Source organism: Nerophis lumbriciformis, linkage group LG17, assembly GCF_033978685.3.
Source record: "Nerophis lumbriciformis linkage group LG17, RoL_Nlum_v2.1, whole genome shotgun sequence".
Classification (NCBI taxonomy): domain Eukaryota; kingdom Metazoa; phylum Chordata; class Actinopteri; order Syngnathiformes; family Syngnathidae; genus Nerophis; species Nerophis lumbriciformis.
The window spans coordinates 4328508-4347500 of NC_084564.2; the positions used below are offsets into that span (position 1 = coordinate 4328508).

At 42.5% G+C, this 18993-nt stretch overlaps 1 protein-coding gene across 1 annotated transcript in view; it reads left to right on the forward strand.

The window, feature by feature from the left end:
* Positions 1-18993, forward strand: part of timm50 (translocase of inner mitochondrial membrane 50 homolog (S. cerevisiae)) — a 100767-nt gene that overhangs the window by 57228 nt on the left and 24546 nt on the right. The window contains exons 5-6 of the mRNA XM_061972281.1: positions 6882-6940; positions 13649-13768. Coding sequence (XP_061828265.1) covers positions 6882-6940; positions 13649-13768 — 179 coding nt within the window. The remainder of the gene's footprint in view (positions 1-6881; positions 6941-13648; positions 13769-18993) is intronic.

Below are 18993 nucleotides of genomic sequence, written 5' to 3' on the forward strand. Positions count from 1 at the left end.
GACCTGAACCCGATAGAACACCTTTGGGATGAATTAGAACGGCGACTGAGAGCCAGGTCTTTTCGACAAATACAGTGTGTGACCTCACCAATGCGCTTTTGGAAGAATGGTCGAAAATTCCTATAAACACACTCCGCAACCTTGTGGACAGTCTTCCCAGAAGAGTTGAAACTGTAATATCTGCAAAAGGTGGACCGACATCATATTGAACCCTATGGGTTAGGAATGGGATGGCACTTCAAGTTCATGTGAGTCAAGGCATTTGGCCAAATACTTTTGGCTATATAGTGTATCAGGCGCTCGTCTAGGATCCAATGGTTTGGTATTTGGTTCACACATGAGTTGGATTACTGTGGTTGTAATTAACTTCACACATGACCAGTGTTGGGTTAGTTACTGAAAACCAGTAACTAGTTACAGTTACTAGTTACTTTATTTCAAATGTAACTCAGTTACTTACACCAAAAAGTAATGCGTTACTGTGAAAAGTAACTATTTAGTTACTTCTTTTTTTCTTCTTTTTTTTTTTAAAGCTCCCATTAATGCCCTTTTAGCCTTCATTTCAGTACTGTTATTGCACTGGAGAATAATACAATCTGTTGATCAACTTGACATGCATTTTTATTTTCCTTTTAACATAATTAATGAAAATCAGTGCAACATAAAAAGGCATTCCTCCTTTCTTTAAACTTGGACCAATGACCATGAATAAAAAACAAGTTTAAGTGCAACATAAGAAGGCACATCATCTTCCTTGAAACATAGGTAGTGAAATAAAGGCTGACATCTGGAGTGATGCTGCTGTCTTCCACACTTGGAGCCATGGATTGTAGAATCCTTGTTTTCAGTGGCAGGATCATTGACACAGATGGTGAAGTTTCAGTGCTCAGTAGAGATGTAACACTTTTGAGGGGTTTAAGCACCTGGAGGACCTCATCTGCCACTCTCACATCATCATCAGACAGGGTGACATTTGTCTTCAGGGTGTTGTGGGTCAATGCAGAGTATATAGCTGCCTGCTGCTCCAACATATCATAAGTGGAGTTCCACCTCGTTGGGACATCATGTATGAGCAGGCAGCTTTAGCATTTCTTGCTTTGTCTTAAGCACATGAGCAGCTGTTGTGCTTGGGTGGAAGTAGGAAATCTCCTTCCTGATCCTCCCAAGGAGGCACTCCATCCTATTGACTGAGATTCCCTTCTGTGATGCCAAATTCACTACATATGCAAAGCACCTATCTGTGGTCCCAGTCCTGCCTCATTCTCTGTAATTATTTGATTTTTGGCATTATCACGTGTGACTGGGATATCTTTATCTTCCACTGCTTGTGTCAGTACCTGCGCAAGGTGACTCTCGTAGAGGGGGCGTGTCTTCTCATCTCCCAGTCTGCTGTGATGAAGTGAGCGCTTATAGTTCCCCTGGACGTCCACCCGTCTGTCATGAGCGCAACAGATGATGCTCGGGATAGTTCATCCACAACTTTTTTCTTCTCCTGCTCATAAAGATCTGGCACAATCTTATTGCTGAAGTGGGTGCGCGACGGGATGTCGTAACGTGGCTCAAGCACGTTCAGCATGTGTTTAAAACCCTCGTTTTGCACAACCGAGTCTGCACCTATAAACACACCGATTCAATGGCGCGGGGCGTTCAAGCTCCTCTGTTACTCCGCTCGCCATGACCGCGCTGTGTGTGGACTGAACGTGACAACAACTTTTTTTGTTTTTGTTTCATATATCAAACCGCGGATCATTTGTGTGCCTTCCCTCCCCACACCCACACACCCAGAGCGTGCCTCTTTTCTTCTCTCCGGCTTGTGACAGAGGAAGATTCAGAAGAACGACACCGCAGCGCTTCTGTTTCTAGCCGATACTACATCAAAAGTAACGTAAAATAACGCAGTAACGCATCATGTAGTAACTGTAACTAAATTACTGAATATAAAAAATAACGCGTTAGATTACTAGTTACCGCCGAAACTAACGGCGTTACTTTGTAACGCGTTAGTCCCAACACTGCACATGACTAAAGTGGACCAAAATCTGCTAGTGTGGCATCACACACTCTTATTAGTGAGAAGATTCAAGACTAACTCTGACTGCCACCACGTGTGCAACATTCAAATTTTTCTGAAATAACAAGTACACACTAATGTGGTAATTATGTCCCGCTTTCAAGAAGACTGACAGGATGACAAATTTGGTACCCGCCCTCTTTGTGCTTTCCTCCTCCATGCATCCTCCCATCACTTCCACTCCTTCATCACTAATCTCATCTGTCCCGCCCTCCTTGATTACCATGATAAAAGACCCCCCCGTCTTAATCTTCTCCAAACACGCATCCCATGTATGCGCAGGGATGATATCATAGTGATGCAGTGTGATACACGCATGTTTGGTCTGGGGTCCCGAGGGAGAAGTTACCCTATAGCCACGCTTACAGTCCCACGCTGTGTGTGTGCAGTCAAGCATAGTGATGAGAGATGTGATCACCACACTTTGTTGTGCGTCCTCTTTTACGCCACATTGGCAGTCTTAATGGAAATAGTGCCACAAATACCTTAATAGCACAAATTGATCTAAAACTAACGAGAGCTGTGTCAAAAACTCTCTTGTACAACTGCACAGTATCATATAGAGAAGTGTTTGCTTCTCCTATCTTAACACATGATGCGCTCCAATATCACAGTGAACATGTGAAATGTGTAATGGTAATAGGTCTGTGGCAGATGGCCGCCGCTTCCTGCTTGAGCACGCTGCTATGAACTCTGGGGGATGGAGTCCCCCTGGGGACCGCAGCGTCCTAGCGTCAGCGTTTGTGTGCTTAGAGAGCGGGCACGTGCGTGCTGCTATTGTAATTGTGTTTGTAGTGAGGAGCCCACAGCCCCATGGGAAGCGCAGTCTTTATTATTATTGGCCATTAACGCGTCGGCAGCTGGGGGTGTCATTAGCAGCGAGCTAGCTTGTCAGCCCAGCCATCAGCAGGTTGCATCGCTAACGCTGAATAATCACTCAGCTGTCGTCAGTCCAGTCAAGAGTCCATGGACCCGCTTCAGGTCAAAGTCATATAATGTCTGGCTGATGTTGTTGTGTCACCCGAGACGCCCGAGGATGATCCTCGGTAGCGCTAGTCTGGCTGATGTTGCTGGTAGAGGTGGATACTTGACATGGGCTGGGCTTGTGTAGCCCCACTTGTTAATGGATATAAATCATAAGAGCTGATTCTTGTATTACGGAAATGACCAATGCAGCCTACTCTTAAAGGGGAACTGCACTTTTTGGGGAATTTTGCCTATCGTTCACAATCACATGACAACGGATTAGAGATGCGCGGATAGGCAATTATTTCATCCGCAACCGCATCAGAAAGTCGTCAACCATCCGCAATCCACCCGATCTAACATTTGATCAGAACTGCATCCGCCCGCACCCGCCCGTTGTTATATATCTAATATAGACGATGCAAGGCATTAGTGAGGTTATAAAGCTTTTGCCTGTTAAAGAAAGGAGACTGATCCAATGCAGCACAGACATTCGCGTGCCACGCTGTCACGACCCAGACGCACACCAGTGCGCAATCATATGGGAGCCGCGCTGAGCGCACATCCAAGCGCGTCTCGCTGCCGGCGACGGCCGGGTATATGGGCCCGACGCTCCAGCGCCATCCATTTTCAGGGCTAGTTGATTCGGCAGGTGGGTTGTTACACACTCCTTAGCGGGTTCCAACTTCCATGGCCACCGTCCTAGCTGCTGTCTATATCAACCAGGGTGAGCCCCACCCCTTTCGTGAGCGCACTGCGTGCGGAGTGACCCCTGTTACGCGCCCCCGGCAACAGGGGTGGCGGGCATGTAAGCTGCGCGGGCGGAGCGCGCAGAGTGACCCCTGTTACGAGCCCCCGGCCACGGGGGTGGCGGGCAGGTAAGCTGCTTACCTGCTGCGCGTGACGCCGGCCGCGGCGAAGGTGGACGAGGCGAGGTGTCTGTGCGGTGGGCGCGGTGGTGACCGTGGACGTGCGTCGGGCCCTTCTCGCGGATCGCCTCAGCTACGGCTCCCTGTGGGGCCCTCTCGGGGGAAGGGGCCTCGGTCCCGGACCCCGGCGAGGCGTCGGGGGCCTTCTCCGCTCCGTAAAAGTGTCCATCTCTTTTTTTTTTTTCTTCTGTTGTGGCATATGCTGCAGGTGCCTGCTCGTTTTTCGTATGTGGGTAACAACATTTAACTATGTATATATATTTCCCAATTGGTTTAACTGCCACCCGCCTGAATCTATTTAAAATCTAATTTTTTTTAATTTCAATCGCCCGACCCGACCCGCTGATAAAATCTAATTTTTTAAAATTTCATCCGCCCGATCCGCGGATAATCCGCGGACTCCGCGGTTGTGCCCGCAAACCGCGCATCTCTACAACGGATGTATTTTTTTTCCCCAATGCATTCTAACTCGTAAATAATAGTACGCTTACAACGGAGCCAATGGGAGCTCATCCAGTCCGCCCACAAAACCCCCAATTAATAACTATCCAAAAACTGCCAACAATACTCCATTTACATTTTGTGACTTGAATATTAACCAAGTACATACCTGCCAACTACTCCGATTTTCCCGTAATTAGTACGGTTTTCATCAACCTATTCCGGGTTACGGTTGCAGTGATAAAAAATACGGTTTTTCATTCATTAAAAAAAAAATTTTTTTTTAAGTTTTATTCACGAAATCGCGTAACAACAATGACAATCAACACTGCTTCCCGTAACTTCCTATCGAGCCATTCCGAATGCCATGCGCGAGGCTATTTATAGCACCGCTGCCAAGCACGAGGCACCAGTTGCCATTGTTTCCAAACGAGCGAACGATCATGGAATCAGCCGGAGGAAAATCGCAAACGAGTCTTAAACCGAAAAGAAAACTGCAGTCATTCCGTGAAGAATATTCAAAAGCCTATCCGGGAATAATTATCCGTTCCAAAAAGGGTGAAAACTACGCGAATTGCACCTTGTGCAGACAAGATTTTTCGATCGGACACGGAGGAATTAGCGATGTAAAAGACCACGTTGGGACAAAAAAACACAAGTCTAATGCCGTTGCTAGCGATACAAGTGGAAAACTTTCAACGTTTTTCGTCGCCCAAACAGATTCTTTGGATACATTTGGATTTTAGCCACAAAAAGGTAATGACACCAATGTTATCTATTGGAATTGTTTAGTACTGTTATACTGTTAAAAGTGTTTATACTATTTATGCTTTCAAGTCCAAGTTGAAGAAATCTTGTTAAATGTTGACAGCATAACTACCAAAATACAGAAGTATGTCCTTAATATTTTTGCAGTGCTATTTCTGTTGAAAAGTTCAAATGATTACATTAGAGATGTGATGTGCCACTTTTCAAGTGTCTGATGGCTTCAATTAATTTTTCATATTTTGAATTCTTTTGAAAGGCTTACAAAAAAACTACATTTGAATTATAATTCCATGCTATTGACAGGACTATTAATTTTAATGAAGTTAGCTTACCATGCTTACAGTAGGATAATTGTGATAGAAATGTGAATTTTAGGCACAGAATATTTTTTACAATTGAACAAGGCAGTAGATTATACAAGCTTGGACAGAAAGTTAATAATGACACCAATTTTTTTTTTTATGGAATTGTTTAGTACTGTTTTACCATTTGTTTACTGTAAAAAGTGTTTATACTTTCAATTAACAAATTGAAGTCTTGTGAAAGGTTGACAGGATAACTGGCATTAACTGTCAAAATAATTTCAAACTATTGAAGTTAGCTTACAGAATAAACATGTCAATCAACCCATATGATTTTTGCTGTAATAGTTTTGTTTTGAAAAGTCACTGTGACTGATAGAAAAGTGATGGTTTTAGCAACATTTTAACCTGTCTGAATGCTAATAATCATTTTGCGTCGGCGAAGCCCCCCTGAACCCCCCACCAGGACTTTGTCCTGGACCTACCGGGGCCTGCGGCCCCTGGACCCTGGCTACTAGGTTTTTCTGATTTCAAAAGTTGGCAGGTATGCAAGTATTAGTGATATTGTTATTATAAGCACTTTTTATAGCGGCGCCGTGATCACAAGCATGTGTGCCTATGTAGACAATATTGACTGGTTAGATGCTTCCTCGTTACCTTGTTGTGGACGTTTATTGTAGATCATAAATCATGCCTTTTGTCTGGATAGTAGAAGGATGAGGATGTAATCCGACAATTTGGTACACTTTGACAGCCAATTTAGACCCAGAAATGGCAACAAAAAAAAGACCCAATAATACACTTGGTTCTACCCCTTTTCTTTGCGAGGATTTTGAGTCGTTCTACCCCCTTTTCTTCACGAGGACAATGAGTCTTTCTTCATCTAAACGGGAATATAGCAAGATTCTATCAGTCGGCATCCCAATGACCGCAGACATTGTACTGTAAGTGACGTTTTATCATGTTTGTTGGCTCTCATGAAGTCTGCAGTGAGTAATAATCAGTGATGTAGTTGTGGGGGGAAAAGTGAACGTCATGATGCGTCTTTGAAATGATTAAAATACGTAAATATTAAATGTTGTCATGAATGTGCCTGTTACTACATTAAATATATACATACATCATGTATACAACACCTTAATGGAGATGCTTGAACGTTTTTGTAAGAGCTTTATAGGCAGAATAGAGCGACCCCCGGAAGCTACATTGTAAGCAGACTTTTGATTGTATGTATTTATTATTTAGAATGCATAAAAGAAAATCATGTGTTCTTGTCTTATACAAGAATTGTGCATGATAAGCAAAATTAAAAATAAAGAGAAGTTCCCCTTTTAATGCAATGAACACAAACCTGAATTTCCAAACCTTGACTGACCTTTGCTCCAATTTATCCCTGTCTTTCAGACGTACCAGTGGTTCAGCAGCTGAAAAGAACCTTCAAGTACTTCCAGGACTACAGACAGGTGAGTGGACCACATGACCTATGAGCCATCAGTCTGGAAATCGTTTTTTCATGCTTAAACTGCACTTTTTTTTGGAATTATGTCTTGTTTTTTACAATCATTATGCATACCTGCCAACTACTCCGGTTTTCCCGTAATTAGTACGGTTTTCATCAACTTATTCCGGGTTACGGTTGCAGTGATAAAAAATATTTTTTTCATTAACTAAAAAAAAATTTATTTTTTTTAAGTTTTATTCACGAAATCGCGTAACAACAATGACAATCGACACTGCTTCCCGTAACTTCCTATCGAGCCATTCCGAATGCCATGCACGAGGCTATTTATAGCACCGCTGCCAAGCACGAGGCCATTGTTTCCAAACGAGCGAACGATCATGGAATCAGCCGGAGAAAAATCGCCTACGAGTCTTAAACCGAAAAGAAAACTGCAGTCATTCCGTAAAGAATATTCAAAAGCCTATCCGGGAATAATTATCCGTTCCAAAAAGGGTGAAAACTACGCGAATTGCACCTTGTGCAGACAAGATTTTTCGATCGGACACGGAGGAATTAGCGATGTAAAAGACCACGTTGGGACAAAAAAACACAAGTCTAATGCCGTTGCTAGCGATACAAGTGGAAAACTTTCAACGTTTTTCGTCGCCCAAACAGATTCTTTGGATGTGATAAATGCCGAAGTTTTATTTACGGAGGCAATAATTGAGCAAACAAAAAGGTAATGATACCAATGTTATCTATTGGAATTGTTTAGTACTGTTATACTGTTAAAAGTGTTAATACTATTTATGCTTTCAAGTCCAAGTTGAAGAAATCTTGTTAAATGTTGACAGCATAACTACCAAAATACAGAAGTATGTCCTTAATATTTTTGCAGTGCTATTTCTGTTGAAAAGTTAAAATGATTACATTAGAGATGTGATGTGCCACTTTTCAAGTGTCTGATGGCTTAAATTAATTTTCATTAATTTTTCATATTTTGAATTCTTTTGAAAGGCTTACAAAAAAACTACATTTGAATTGTAATTCCATGCTATTGACAGGACTATTAATTTTAATGAAGTTAGCTTACCATGTTTACAGTATGATAATTGTGATAGAAATGTGAATTTTAGGCACATAATATTTTTTTACAATTGAACAAGGCAGTAGATTATACAAGCTTGGACAGAAAGTTAATAATGACACCAATTTTTTTTTAATGGAATTGTTTAGTACTGTTTTACCATTTGTTTACTGTAAAAAGTGTTTATACTGTTTATACTTTCAATTAACAAATTGAAGTCTTGTGAAAGGTTGACAGGATAACTGGCATTAACTGTCAAAATAATTTCAAACTATTGAAGTTAGCTTACAGAATAAACATGTCAATCAACCCATATGATTTTTGCTGGAATATTTTTGTTTTGAAAAGTCACTGTGACTGATAGAAAAGTGATGGTTTTAGCAACATTTTAACCTGTCTGAATGCTAATAATCATTTTGCGTCGGGGGGCGAAGTCTGAACCCCCCACCAGGACTTTGTCCTGGACCTACCGGGGCCTGCGGCCCTTGGACCCTGGCTACTAGGTTTTTCTGATTTCAAAAGTTGGTTTTGTAAGACAGGAAAAACACATTTGTTTTTCTTTTTTATGCACTATAACTAGAAAATAAATTAGGCTGTCAATGTCAATGCATGTGATTAATAAAAAATTAAAAAAGATTGCGTGTATGGATAAACATTAATCACCCTATTTGTTATGACAATTTGTAAACCCGGAAGTGAAGTCGGCACACGGCCAGAGCGAAGAATTGTATTTATTTATTTTTTTATTTTTTTTATTTTTTTTTTGTCCTATCCAGCTTCTCGGGCAAATCATATAGTTGATGTAGATGCCCATATCGCCTGTTCACATTTACTTTACAAAAGAGAAGTGTGGGATACTTCTCTTGTTGCCTTATTTGTATTTGACTTTATTGAATGTATTTATATTATCATTTGGTGCAGCCGGGCAGGAGCAGGAATGGATAAAAAGAGAAAGCCAGAGCGACGATGATGTCCATTTTCGCATTAAAAAAAAATTAGCTGGAACTTTAGATACAAATAAGGTAATTTGTTGGTATTGCAGCGGTAAACGTTCTTATCATCAGCACACAAGTTTTATAAAAAGCATCTTAAAGCAAATACGTACGTGAGTATTCCGCCGTTAGCAAGAATGCTACATCGACAGAAAACGACAAGCAACACTGGTGGAGTTTACCTGCGTCAATGTTGTCAACAAAAGTACCACAAATAAAGGTAATTAATGCTTTTGCAAAATGGACAGCCGGTGCATGGAGGCCACCTGACATTAGTGAAGACAAAGTCCTGCAAGAAGATGACATGTGTGTCACCACAGCTGAGGCGTGGTACAAAACTGGAGGAGCGCAATTCCAAATGAGCAAATCAATGACTATCCATCCATCCATCCATCTTCTTCCGCTTATCCGAGGTCGGGTCGCGGGGGCAGCAGCTTAAGCAGGGAAGCCCAGACTTCCCTCTCCCCAGCCACTTCGTCCAGCTCCTCCCGGGGGATCCCGAGGAGATGTTGCAGAGTCTTGTCAACCAAGACAGCCCCACAACATCCAGAGCCTTAAGGAACTCCGGGCGGATCTCATCCACCCCCGGGGCCTTGCCACCGAGGAGCTTTTTAACTATCTCGGCAACCTCAGCCCCAGAAATAGGAGAGCCCACCACAGATTCCCCAGGCCCTGCTTCCTCATAGGAAGACGTGCTGGTAGGATTGAGGAGGTCTTCGAAGTATTCTCTCCACCGATCCACAACATCCGCAGTCGAGGTCAGCAGAGCATCATCCCCACCATACACGGTGTTGACACTGCACTGTTTCCCCTTCCTGAGGCGGCGGATGGTGGTCCAGAATTGCTTCGAAGCCGCCCGGAAGTCTTTTTCCATGGTCTCCCCGAACTCCTCCCATGTCCGAGTTTTTGCCTCCGCGACCGCTGAAGCCGCACACCGCTTGGCCTGTCGGTACCTGTCTGCTGCCTCAGGAGTCCCATGAGCCAAAAGAACCCGATAGGACTCCTTCTTCAGCCTGACGGCATCCCTCACCGCCGGCGTCCACCAACGGGTTCTAGGATTACCGCCACGACAGGCACCAACCACCTTGCGGCCACAGCTCCAATCGGCCGCCTCGACAACAGAGGCACGGAACATCGTCCACTCGGACTCAATGTCCAGCGCCTCCCTCGTGACATGTTCAAAGTTCTTCCGGAGGTGGGAATTGAAACTCTCTCTGACAGGAGACTCTGCCAGGCGTTCCCAGCAAACCCTCACAATGCGTTTGGGCCTGCCAGGTCTGTCCGGCATCCTCCCCCACCATCGCAGCCAACTCACCACCAGGTGGTGATCGGTAGAAAGCTCCGCCCCTCTCTTCACCCGAGTGTCCAAAACATGAGACCGCAAATCCGATGACACAACTACAAAGTCGATCATGGAACTGCGGACTAGGGTGTCCTGGTGCCAAGTGCACATATGGACACCCTTATGTTTGAACATGGTGTTTGTTATCGACAATCTGTGACGAGCACAAAAGTCCAATAACAGAACACCACTCGGGTTCAGATCCGGGCGGCCATTCTTCCCAATCACACCTCTCCAGGTTTCACTGTCGCTGCCAACATGAGCGTTGAAGTCCCCCGGTAGAACGAGGGAATCACCCGGGGGAGCACTCTCCAGTACTCCCTCGAGTGAATCCAAAAAGGGTGGGTACTCTGAGCTGCCGTCTGGCGCGTAAACGCAAACAACAGTCAGGACCCGTCCCCCCACCCGAAGGCGGAGGGAAGCTACCCTCTCGTCCACCGGGTTGAACTCCAACGTGCAGGCTTTGAGCCGAGGGGCAACAAGAATTGCCACCCCAGCCCGTCGCCTCTCACTGCCGACAACGCCAGAGTGGAAGAGAGTCCAGCCCCTCTCAAGAGAAGTGGTTCCAGAGCCCTTGCTGTGCGTCGAAGTGAGTCCGACTATATCTAGCCGGAACTTTTCCACCTCACGCACTAGCTCAGGCTCCTTCCCCCCCCAGCGAGGTGACGTTCCACGTCCCAAGAGCCAGCTTATGAAGCCGAGGATCGGACCGCCAAGTGCCCTGACCTCGGCTGCCGCCCAGCTCACACTGCACCCGACCTCTATGGCCCCTGCTATGGGTGGTGAGCCCATTGGAGGGGGGACCCACGTTGCCTCTTCGAGCTGCTCTTTGTCTATCACTTTGTAAATAGTTTAAAAATGCTCCTGGGTGACATTCTGACAATACAATTGTCTTTTTGTCCAAAAATGGGGGTATTTTCTTAAGCAAATTTTAACTATGTAAGCGAGTAATAGCCCGTGATTAATCGATTAATCACAATTCAAGAGTGTGATTATTCGATTAATTACAATTCAAGAGTGTAATTAATGTAATTTAAAAAAATTATCACTCAACAGGCCTAAAATAAATGCGACCAAAAGTCAGCTTACAAAAGCTTCTCTGTGAGTCGCTCTATTCTGCCTATAAAGCGCTTAAAAAAAACATCCAAGCGCCTCCATTAAGGTTTTAAATACATGCTGTAAGTATATATGTAATGTAGTAATAACATGTAATGCCCTCTGGGAAGCGCTACAGGTGCATTAAAACCAAAACAAACAGGCTAAAGAACAGCTTCTTCCCCAGGGCCATAACCATCCTGAACGGACTGCCCCATTGTCCCTCATAACTGCCTTCTCTTCGGTGCAATAACCCATTCCACCAACCACCCTGTTTTTGTTTTGTTTTTTCATGTATATATTCATTTCACACCATATTCATTGCACTTCTACATTTTTTAAATTTTTATATATTTGCACATTGTTTTTTTTGTTTTTTTCTAGCATGCACACATCGCACTGTATGGAATGGCCTCAATCTCGTTACCTTGCGTAATGACAATAAAGCTGATTCTGATTCTGATTCTGATTCTAATATTTACGTATTTTGCTCATTTTAAGCATATGGCGCATTCATTTCACAAACTTCACTTCGTTCGCTTTTTCCTTCAACAACATCACTGATAACTACCCTCTGCTGACTTCATGAGAGCCAACAAACATAACTTACTGTACAACGTCTGATAGTCTTGCTTTTTTCCCGTTTAGATGAAGAATGACTCATTGTCCTCGCGACCCTTTTCATGTCTCTCTTGCCATTTCTGGGTCTAAATTGGATGCCAAAGTTGACCAACTTGTCAGATTATGTCCTTATACTTCTACTATGAAAGTGAGAGGCATTATTTATGATGCAAAATACATTTTCACAAGCTCTGAGAGCTTGTGAAAGTTTGTCATAGGTTGTCTGTGTTAGCGCTTATAATAAAAATATTACTACTACTTGGTTAACATTCAATTCACGAAATGTAAATGGAGTATTGTTGGTGCTTTTTGGATGGTTATTGATATGGTTTATGATCAGAACAGAGGACTTCTCATTAACTCCATTGTAAGTGAACTTTTATTTACGTTTATTTACCAGTTAGAATGCATTAAAAATGCAGGATTGTGAACAATAGGCAAAATTCCGAAAAAAAACTGCAGTTCACCTTTAAACCTACCGTATTTTCCGCACCATAAGCCGCCCTGGGTTATAAGCCGCGCCTTCAATGAACGGCATATTTCAAAACTTTGTCCACCTATAAGCCGCCCCGTGTTATAAGCCGCATCTAACTGCGCTAAAGGAATGTCAAAAAAACAGTCAGATAGGTCAGTCAAACTTTAATAATATATTAAAAACCAGCGTGATGTGGGCGCGCATGGAGTCGTATATCAACATGGACAGAGCTGCGTGAAAAAAGCCACCCGGCCTCTTCGCGTAAACTTACCTTAACCACTCGCTCATCTTTTCTTCATCCATCCATCCCTTCGAGTTAGCTTTTATGATGACGCCGGCTGGAAAGGTCTCTTTTGGCAAGGTCTTCCTTTTGAATATCACCGTGGGTGGAAGTTTCTGGCCATTAGCATGGCAAGCTAGAACCACAGTGAAGGATGACTTCTCATTCCCTGTGGTGCGAATATTCACCGTACGTGCTCCCGTTGTATCCACAGTGCGGTTCACAGGAATATCAAAAGTCAGTGGAACCTCGTCCATGTTGATAATGTTCTCTGGCCGGATCTTTTTTTCAGCTATCTTGTTTTTACAATATGCACGGAAAGTAGCCAGCTTTTCTTGAAAGTCTTTAGGCAGTTGCTGTGAAATAGTAGTCCGTGTGCGGATGGAGAGATTGCGTCTTTTCATGAACCGGAAACCTGTCGCTTAGTAGGAGCCATTTTGTGGTCTTTACAGATGTAAACACACAAAGGAAATGAAACGTAATATCCGCGCGCTTCTTCTCCTTCTACGCGGGCGGGTGGTTGCTTACAGTAGAAGAAGAAGCGCTTCCTGTTCTATGGGGGCGGGTGCTTACCTTGGCGGTTGCTTGCGTAGAAGAAGAAGCACTTCCTCTTCTACGGGGAAAAAAGATGGCGGCTGTTTACCGTAGTTGCGAGACCGAAACTTTACGAAAATGAATCTTAATATTAATCCATATATAAAGCGCACCGGGTTATAAGCCGCACTGTCAGCTTTTGAGTAAATTTGTGGTTTTTAGGTGCGGCTAATAGTGCGGAAAATACGGTACTCTGACTCTGAGTCTTGAGTTGATGTTTCTTTTTGTGTTTTCATGGCGTCAGATGATCATCGAGCCTACCAGCCCCAAACTGCTGCCAGACCCCCTGAAGGAGCCCTACTACCAACCCCCATACACGCTGGTCCTGGAGCTCACCGATGTGCTGCTGCACCCAGAGTGGTCGGTACGTTTATGCACACCCACAGGGTCCTCTCTGCTCTGGTCCCCCAGGTTGCCTTGTTGTGCTCCTCAAAAAGTAGAAAGAAGATCTGGATTTATTTACAGGTGTGGGATATCAAGTGTTGGTGAGGTGTGTAAACATACCACCTGTCTGCTGGGACCCCCCTCCCTATATACATACACTCTTTGTCCACCGAGTTGAACAGGTGTGCAGCAGTAGTAATTTGACATCTGACGCCGCGCGCGCGCACACACACTTTAAGACGTCATGTGGGACACAAACTGTTTGCTGCTGCTTTGTGTTTTCATGACACACACGACAATGAAAGAAAGTCATTCCCAAAGTGGCACTTTGATATTTCATTGTCTCCCAACAAGAGAAACTGGAAGATAGGTTTCAATTGACAGTAGTCATTGTGTCCATACATTTCTACTTTGTTCACCGGGAAACTGATCAGTTGACACACAACCATGTACCTGTGTTTCTTAACCATAGGGCCAGGACCCATTGTTAGGCCGCGAAAAATATCTGTTTCTCAGCTGTAGTTGGTATGGGCTGCACTTTATACACAGCTTATTAAAAAAATATATATATATTGTTAATTTATTTGGAATGTATTTATTTTAGCACTGCATAACTGTATCTGAATGTATTATCGTCAGTTTTTATGAGTACGTTCTTTTGCAGTATACTTGATAAGTATTTATTTTTGTAATCAGTCTGACCTAAGCCTTGATAATAATCTTTGTGATTAATACATGCTCTCATATTATTTGATGAGGTTTATCCTGTTAAATTCTAAGTAGGTTAGATATAGGGCTGCAACTAACGATTAATTTGATAATCGATTAATCTGTCGATTATTACTTCGATTAATAATCGGATAAAAGAGACAAACTACATTTCTATCCTTTCCGGTATTTTATTGGGGGGAAAAACAGCATAATGGCACCATACTTATTTTGATTATTGTTTCTCAGCTGTTTGTACATGTTGCAGTTTATAAATAGAGGTTTATTAAAAAAATATATATATGTATATATATATATATATATATATATATATATACACCGTATTTTCCGCACCATAAGGCGCCCTGGGTTATAAGCCGCGCCTTCAATGAACGGCATATTTCAAAACTTTGTCCACCTATAAGCCGCCCCGTGTTGTAAGCCGCATCTAACTGCGCTAAAGGAATGTCAAAAAAACAGTCAGATAGGTCAGTCAAACTTTAATAATATATTAAAACCAGCGTGATGTGGGCGCACATGGAATCGTATATCAACATGGACGGAGCTGCTGAAAAAAGCCACCCGGCCTCTTCGCGTAAACTTAAACTTACCTTAACCACTCGCTCATCTTTTCTTCATCCATCCCTTCGAGTTAGCTTTTATGATGACGCCGGCTGGAAAGGTCTCTTTTGGCAAGGTCTTCCTTTTGAATATCACCATGGGTGGAAGTTTCTGGCCATTAGCATGGCAAGCTAGAACCACAGTGAAGGATGACTTCTCATTCCCTGTGGTGCGAATATTCACCGTACGTGCTCCCGTTGTATCCACAGTGCGGTTCACAGGAATATCAGTTGCTGTGAAATAGTAATCCGTGTGCGGATGGAGAGATTGCGTCTTTTCATGAACCGGATCCCTGACGCTTAGTAGGAGCCATTTTGTGGTCTTTACAGATGTAAACACACAAAGGAAATGAAACGTACGGTAATATCCGCGCGCTTTTTCTTCTTCTACGCGGGCGGGTGGTTGCTTACAGTAGAAGAAGAAGCGCTTCCTGTTCTATGGGGGCGGGTGCTTACCTTGGCGGTTGCTTGCGTAGAAGAAGAAGCGCTTCCTGTTCTACCGGGAAAAAAGATGGCGGCTGTTTACCGAAGTTGCGAGACCGAAACTTTATGAAAATGAATCTTAATATTAATCCATATATAAAGCGCACCGGGTTATAAGGCGCACTGTCAGCTTTTGAGAACATTTGTGGTTTTTAGGTGCGCCTTATAGTGCGGAAAATACGGTGTGTATATATATATATATATATATATATATATATATATATATATATATATATATATATATATATATATATATATATATATAAAAAATTAAAATTGCCTCTGCGCATGCGCATAGCATAGATCCTACGAATCGATGACTAAATTAATCGCCAACAATTTTTATAATGGATTTAATCGATTAGTTGTTGCAGCCCTAGTTAGATATAATAATTGAATATGATTAAAATCAAGAGTAAGATTATTATGGGCGTTATTATGTCGTGGAAAGTTGGGCCCTGAGGTCCAAAAGGTTATGAACTACTGATCTATACCACACTAAATCAAAACATATTGGAGAAGAAAGTAAATGCGAGAGATGCTTGAAAATCTAATTCTCAAGGTTATACAGCTTTTTACTCAAGATACTGTCAGGTCACATATTAGTTAATAAATGAACTCATTATGCTTTTTTGACTGTCAGTACATTTCTATGCTCCAAATTAGTCTGATTTGTCAAATACATTGGCTGAAAATAAGCTTTCTTCAACACACGGAAATACCCTAATCTGATCGTGTTTGGCTTTTGAAAAATGGGATCAACACACCTTGATTATGCGATTGGAAACCAGTTTTCTGTGGCATGCGGACGTAATCAGTGCGCCAATCTCAACACGCTATTCTTTACTACATTATTCACAGGCGAAGAAGAACAAGCCAGTGGGGGAAACTGTTAACACCAAGTATTTGTAGAAGTTAAATATTTTTAAATTTACGATATAAAAACCTACCAGTTTTAAAAGGGTCGGGATATATATATATATATATATATATATATATATATATATATATATATATATATATATATATATATATATATATATGTATATATACACAGTTGTGTTCAAAATAATAGCAGTCCCACATCACTAGCAAGATAAATTACTGTTTTTGTTAGAATTTCAACTTCTACACTGCAAGTACGTTCCTAGAAGGTTTAGAAAACCAACAGGCATGACATGCATGCTGCTGATTCTGTGAAACTGAATCATTTACTGAAAGGGGCGTGTTAAAAAGAAAATTCCTTAAGTGACGTCATTGATTATGTGAAAATAAAAAGGTGTTAAACAGGTGGCCCTTATTTAAGGATCAAGGCAACTGACGCTGCATATGCTGACTGTGCATTTGTCCTTGAAAAACAGAGTAAAATGGGTTGTTCCAGACACTGTTCAGAAGAAGAGCGTTCTTTGATTAAGAAATTACCGTATTTTCCGCACTATAAGGCGCACCTAAAAACCACAAATTTTCTCAAAAGCTGACAGTGCGCCTTATAATCCGGTGCGCCTTATATATGGGTTAATATTAATATTAATTTTCATAAAGTTTCGGTCTCGCAACTACGGTAAACAGCCGCCATCTTTTTTCCCCGTAGAAGAAGAAGAAGCGCGCGGTGCATGCTGGGATATGTGACGTTTCATTTCCATTTGTGTGTTTATGTAAAGACCCCAAAATGGCTCCTATTAAGTGTGTTGTCTGTCTAATTATAAATAATGCAGACGAGGCGTGTTAACTGAGTTCTCAACGTTTACTCACAGCGTGCTCATAACCACATTCTAACTGCCAGCATACAACAACGCTTCTCAGGGCTACCGCGCATGCTCGTCACTATCATTGCATGCTGGGTAGTGTAGTTGTTATATTTGCTAGCTCATAACATCACATTAAGAGACACGCTTAATTCAATACTCGCCGTCATTCCGGGTGGATTGACAAAAGACCTCCAGCCGCTAGATATTGGTGTCAACGGGGCATTCGAAGCTAGACTGCTAACTGCGTGGGAACAGTGGATGACAGAAGGCGAACACACGTGACGTTCACCAAGACAGGGAGACAGCGCCAGACGACATACGCCACTATCTGCCAGTGGATCGTAAATGCCTGGGCTGATTCAGTCTCATCTGTGGTCCGAGCTTTCAGGAAGGCAGGAATTGTCACTGAACTAATAAACGGCAACCACACTGACTCCATTAATGACGACTTCGACGAGACGGAGCCGGCCATGTTGGATGCCGTATTCGCTCAACTGTTTAATTCGGACACTGAAGAAGAAGAATTCGAGGGATTTGTGAATGAGCTATAACTTCATAAAGTGAGCTTTACATTTTTATTTAGTGTGTTGTGTTGTGTGACATTAACGTTTGAGCAACGTTGAGTTATTGATATATTGTTATTGCTCTGCACTATTTCACGTGTTACTATATTGTGATTGCACGTTTGATTTACGTAACACGAGTAAATCAGCTGTTTATTCATTTTGGGAGTGAACGGAGTTGTCAGAACGCTGGTTTGTTATCTATTAATAAAGTTTGACTGACCTATCTGACTGTTTTGTTGACATAGGTGCGCCTTATAATCCGGTGCGCCTTATATATGAACAAAGTTTTGAAATATGCCATTCATTGAAGGTGCGCCTTATAATCCGATGCGCCTTATAGTGCGGAAAATACGGTAATAAACGAGGGTAAAACCTAGAAAGAAGTGCAGAAAATGATAGGCTGTTCAGCTAAAATTATATCAAACGCTTTAAAATGGCAGCCAAAACCAGAAAGGCGAGGAAGAAAAAGAAAAACGACTATTGGAATGGATGGGAGAATAACCAAAATGGCAAAGACTCAGCCAATGATCAGCTCCAGGAGGATCAAAGAAGATCTAAGATGGCCTGTGAGTACTGTAACAATCAGACCACGTCTATGTGAAGCCAAGCTAGCAGCAAGAAGCCCCCGCAAATTCCCATTGTTAAAGGGGAACATTATCACAATTTCAGAAGGGTTAAAACCATTAAAAATCAGTTCCCAGTGACTTATTATATTTTTCGAAGTTTTTTTCAAAATTTTACCCATCACGCAATATCCCTAAAAAAAGCTTCAAAGTGCCTGATTTTAACCATCGTTATATACACCCGTCCATTTTCCTGTGACGTCACATAGTGATGCCAATACAAACAAACATGGCGGGTAGAACAGCAAGCTATAGCGACATTAGCTCGGATTCAGACTCGGATTTCAGCGGCTTAAGCGATTCAACAGATTACGCATGTATTGAAACGGATGGTTGTAGTGTGGAGGCAGGTAGCGAAAACGAAATTGAAGAAGAAACTGAAGCTATTGAGCCATATCGGTTTGAGCAAGCGAAACCGACGAAAACGACACGACAGCAACACGGGAGAAAGCGAGGA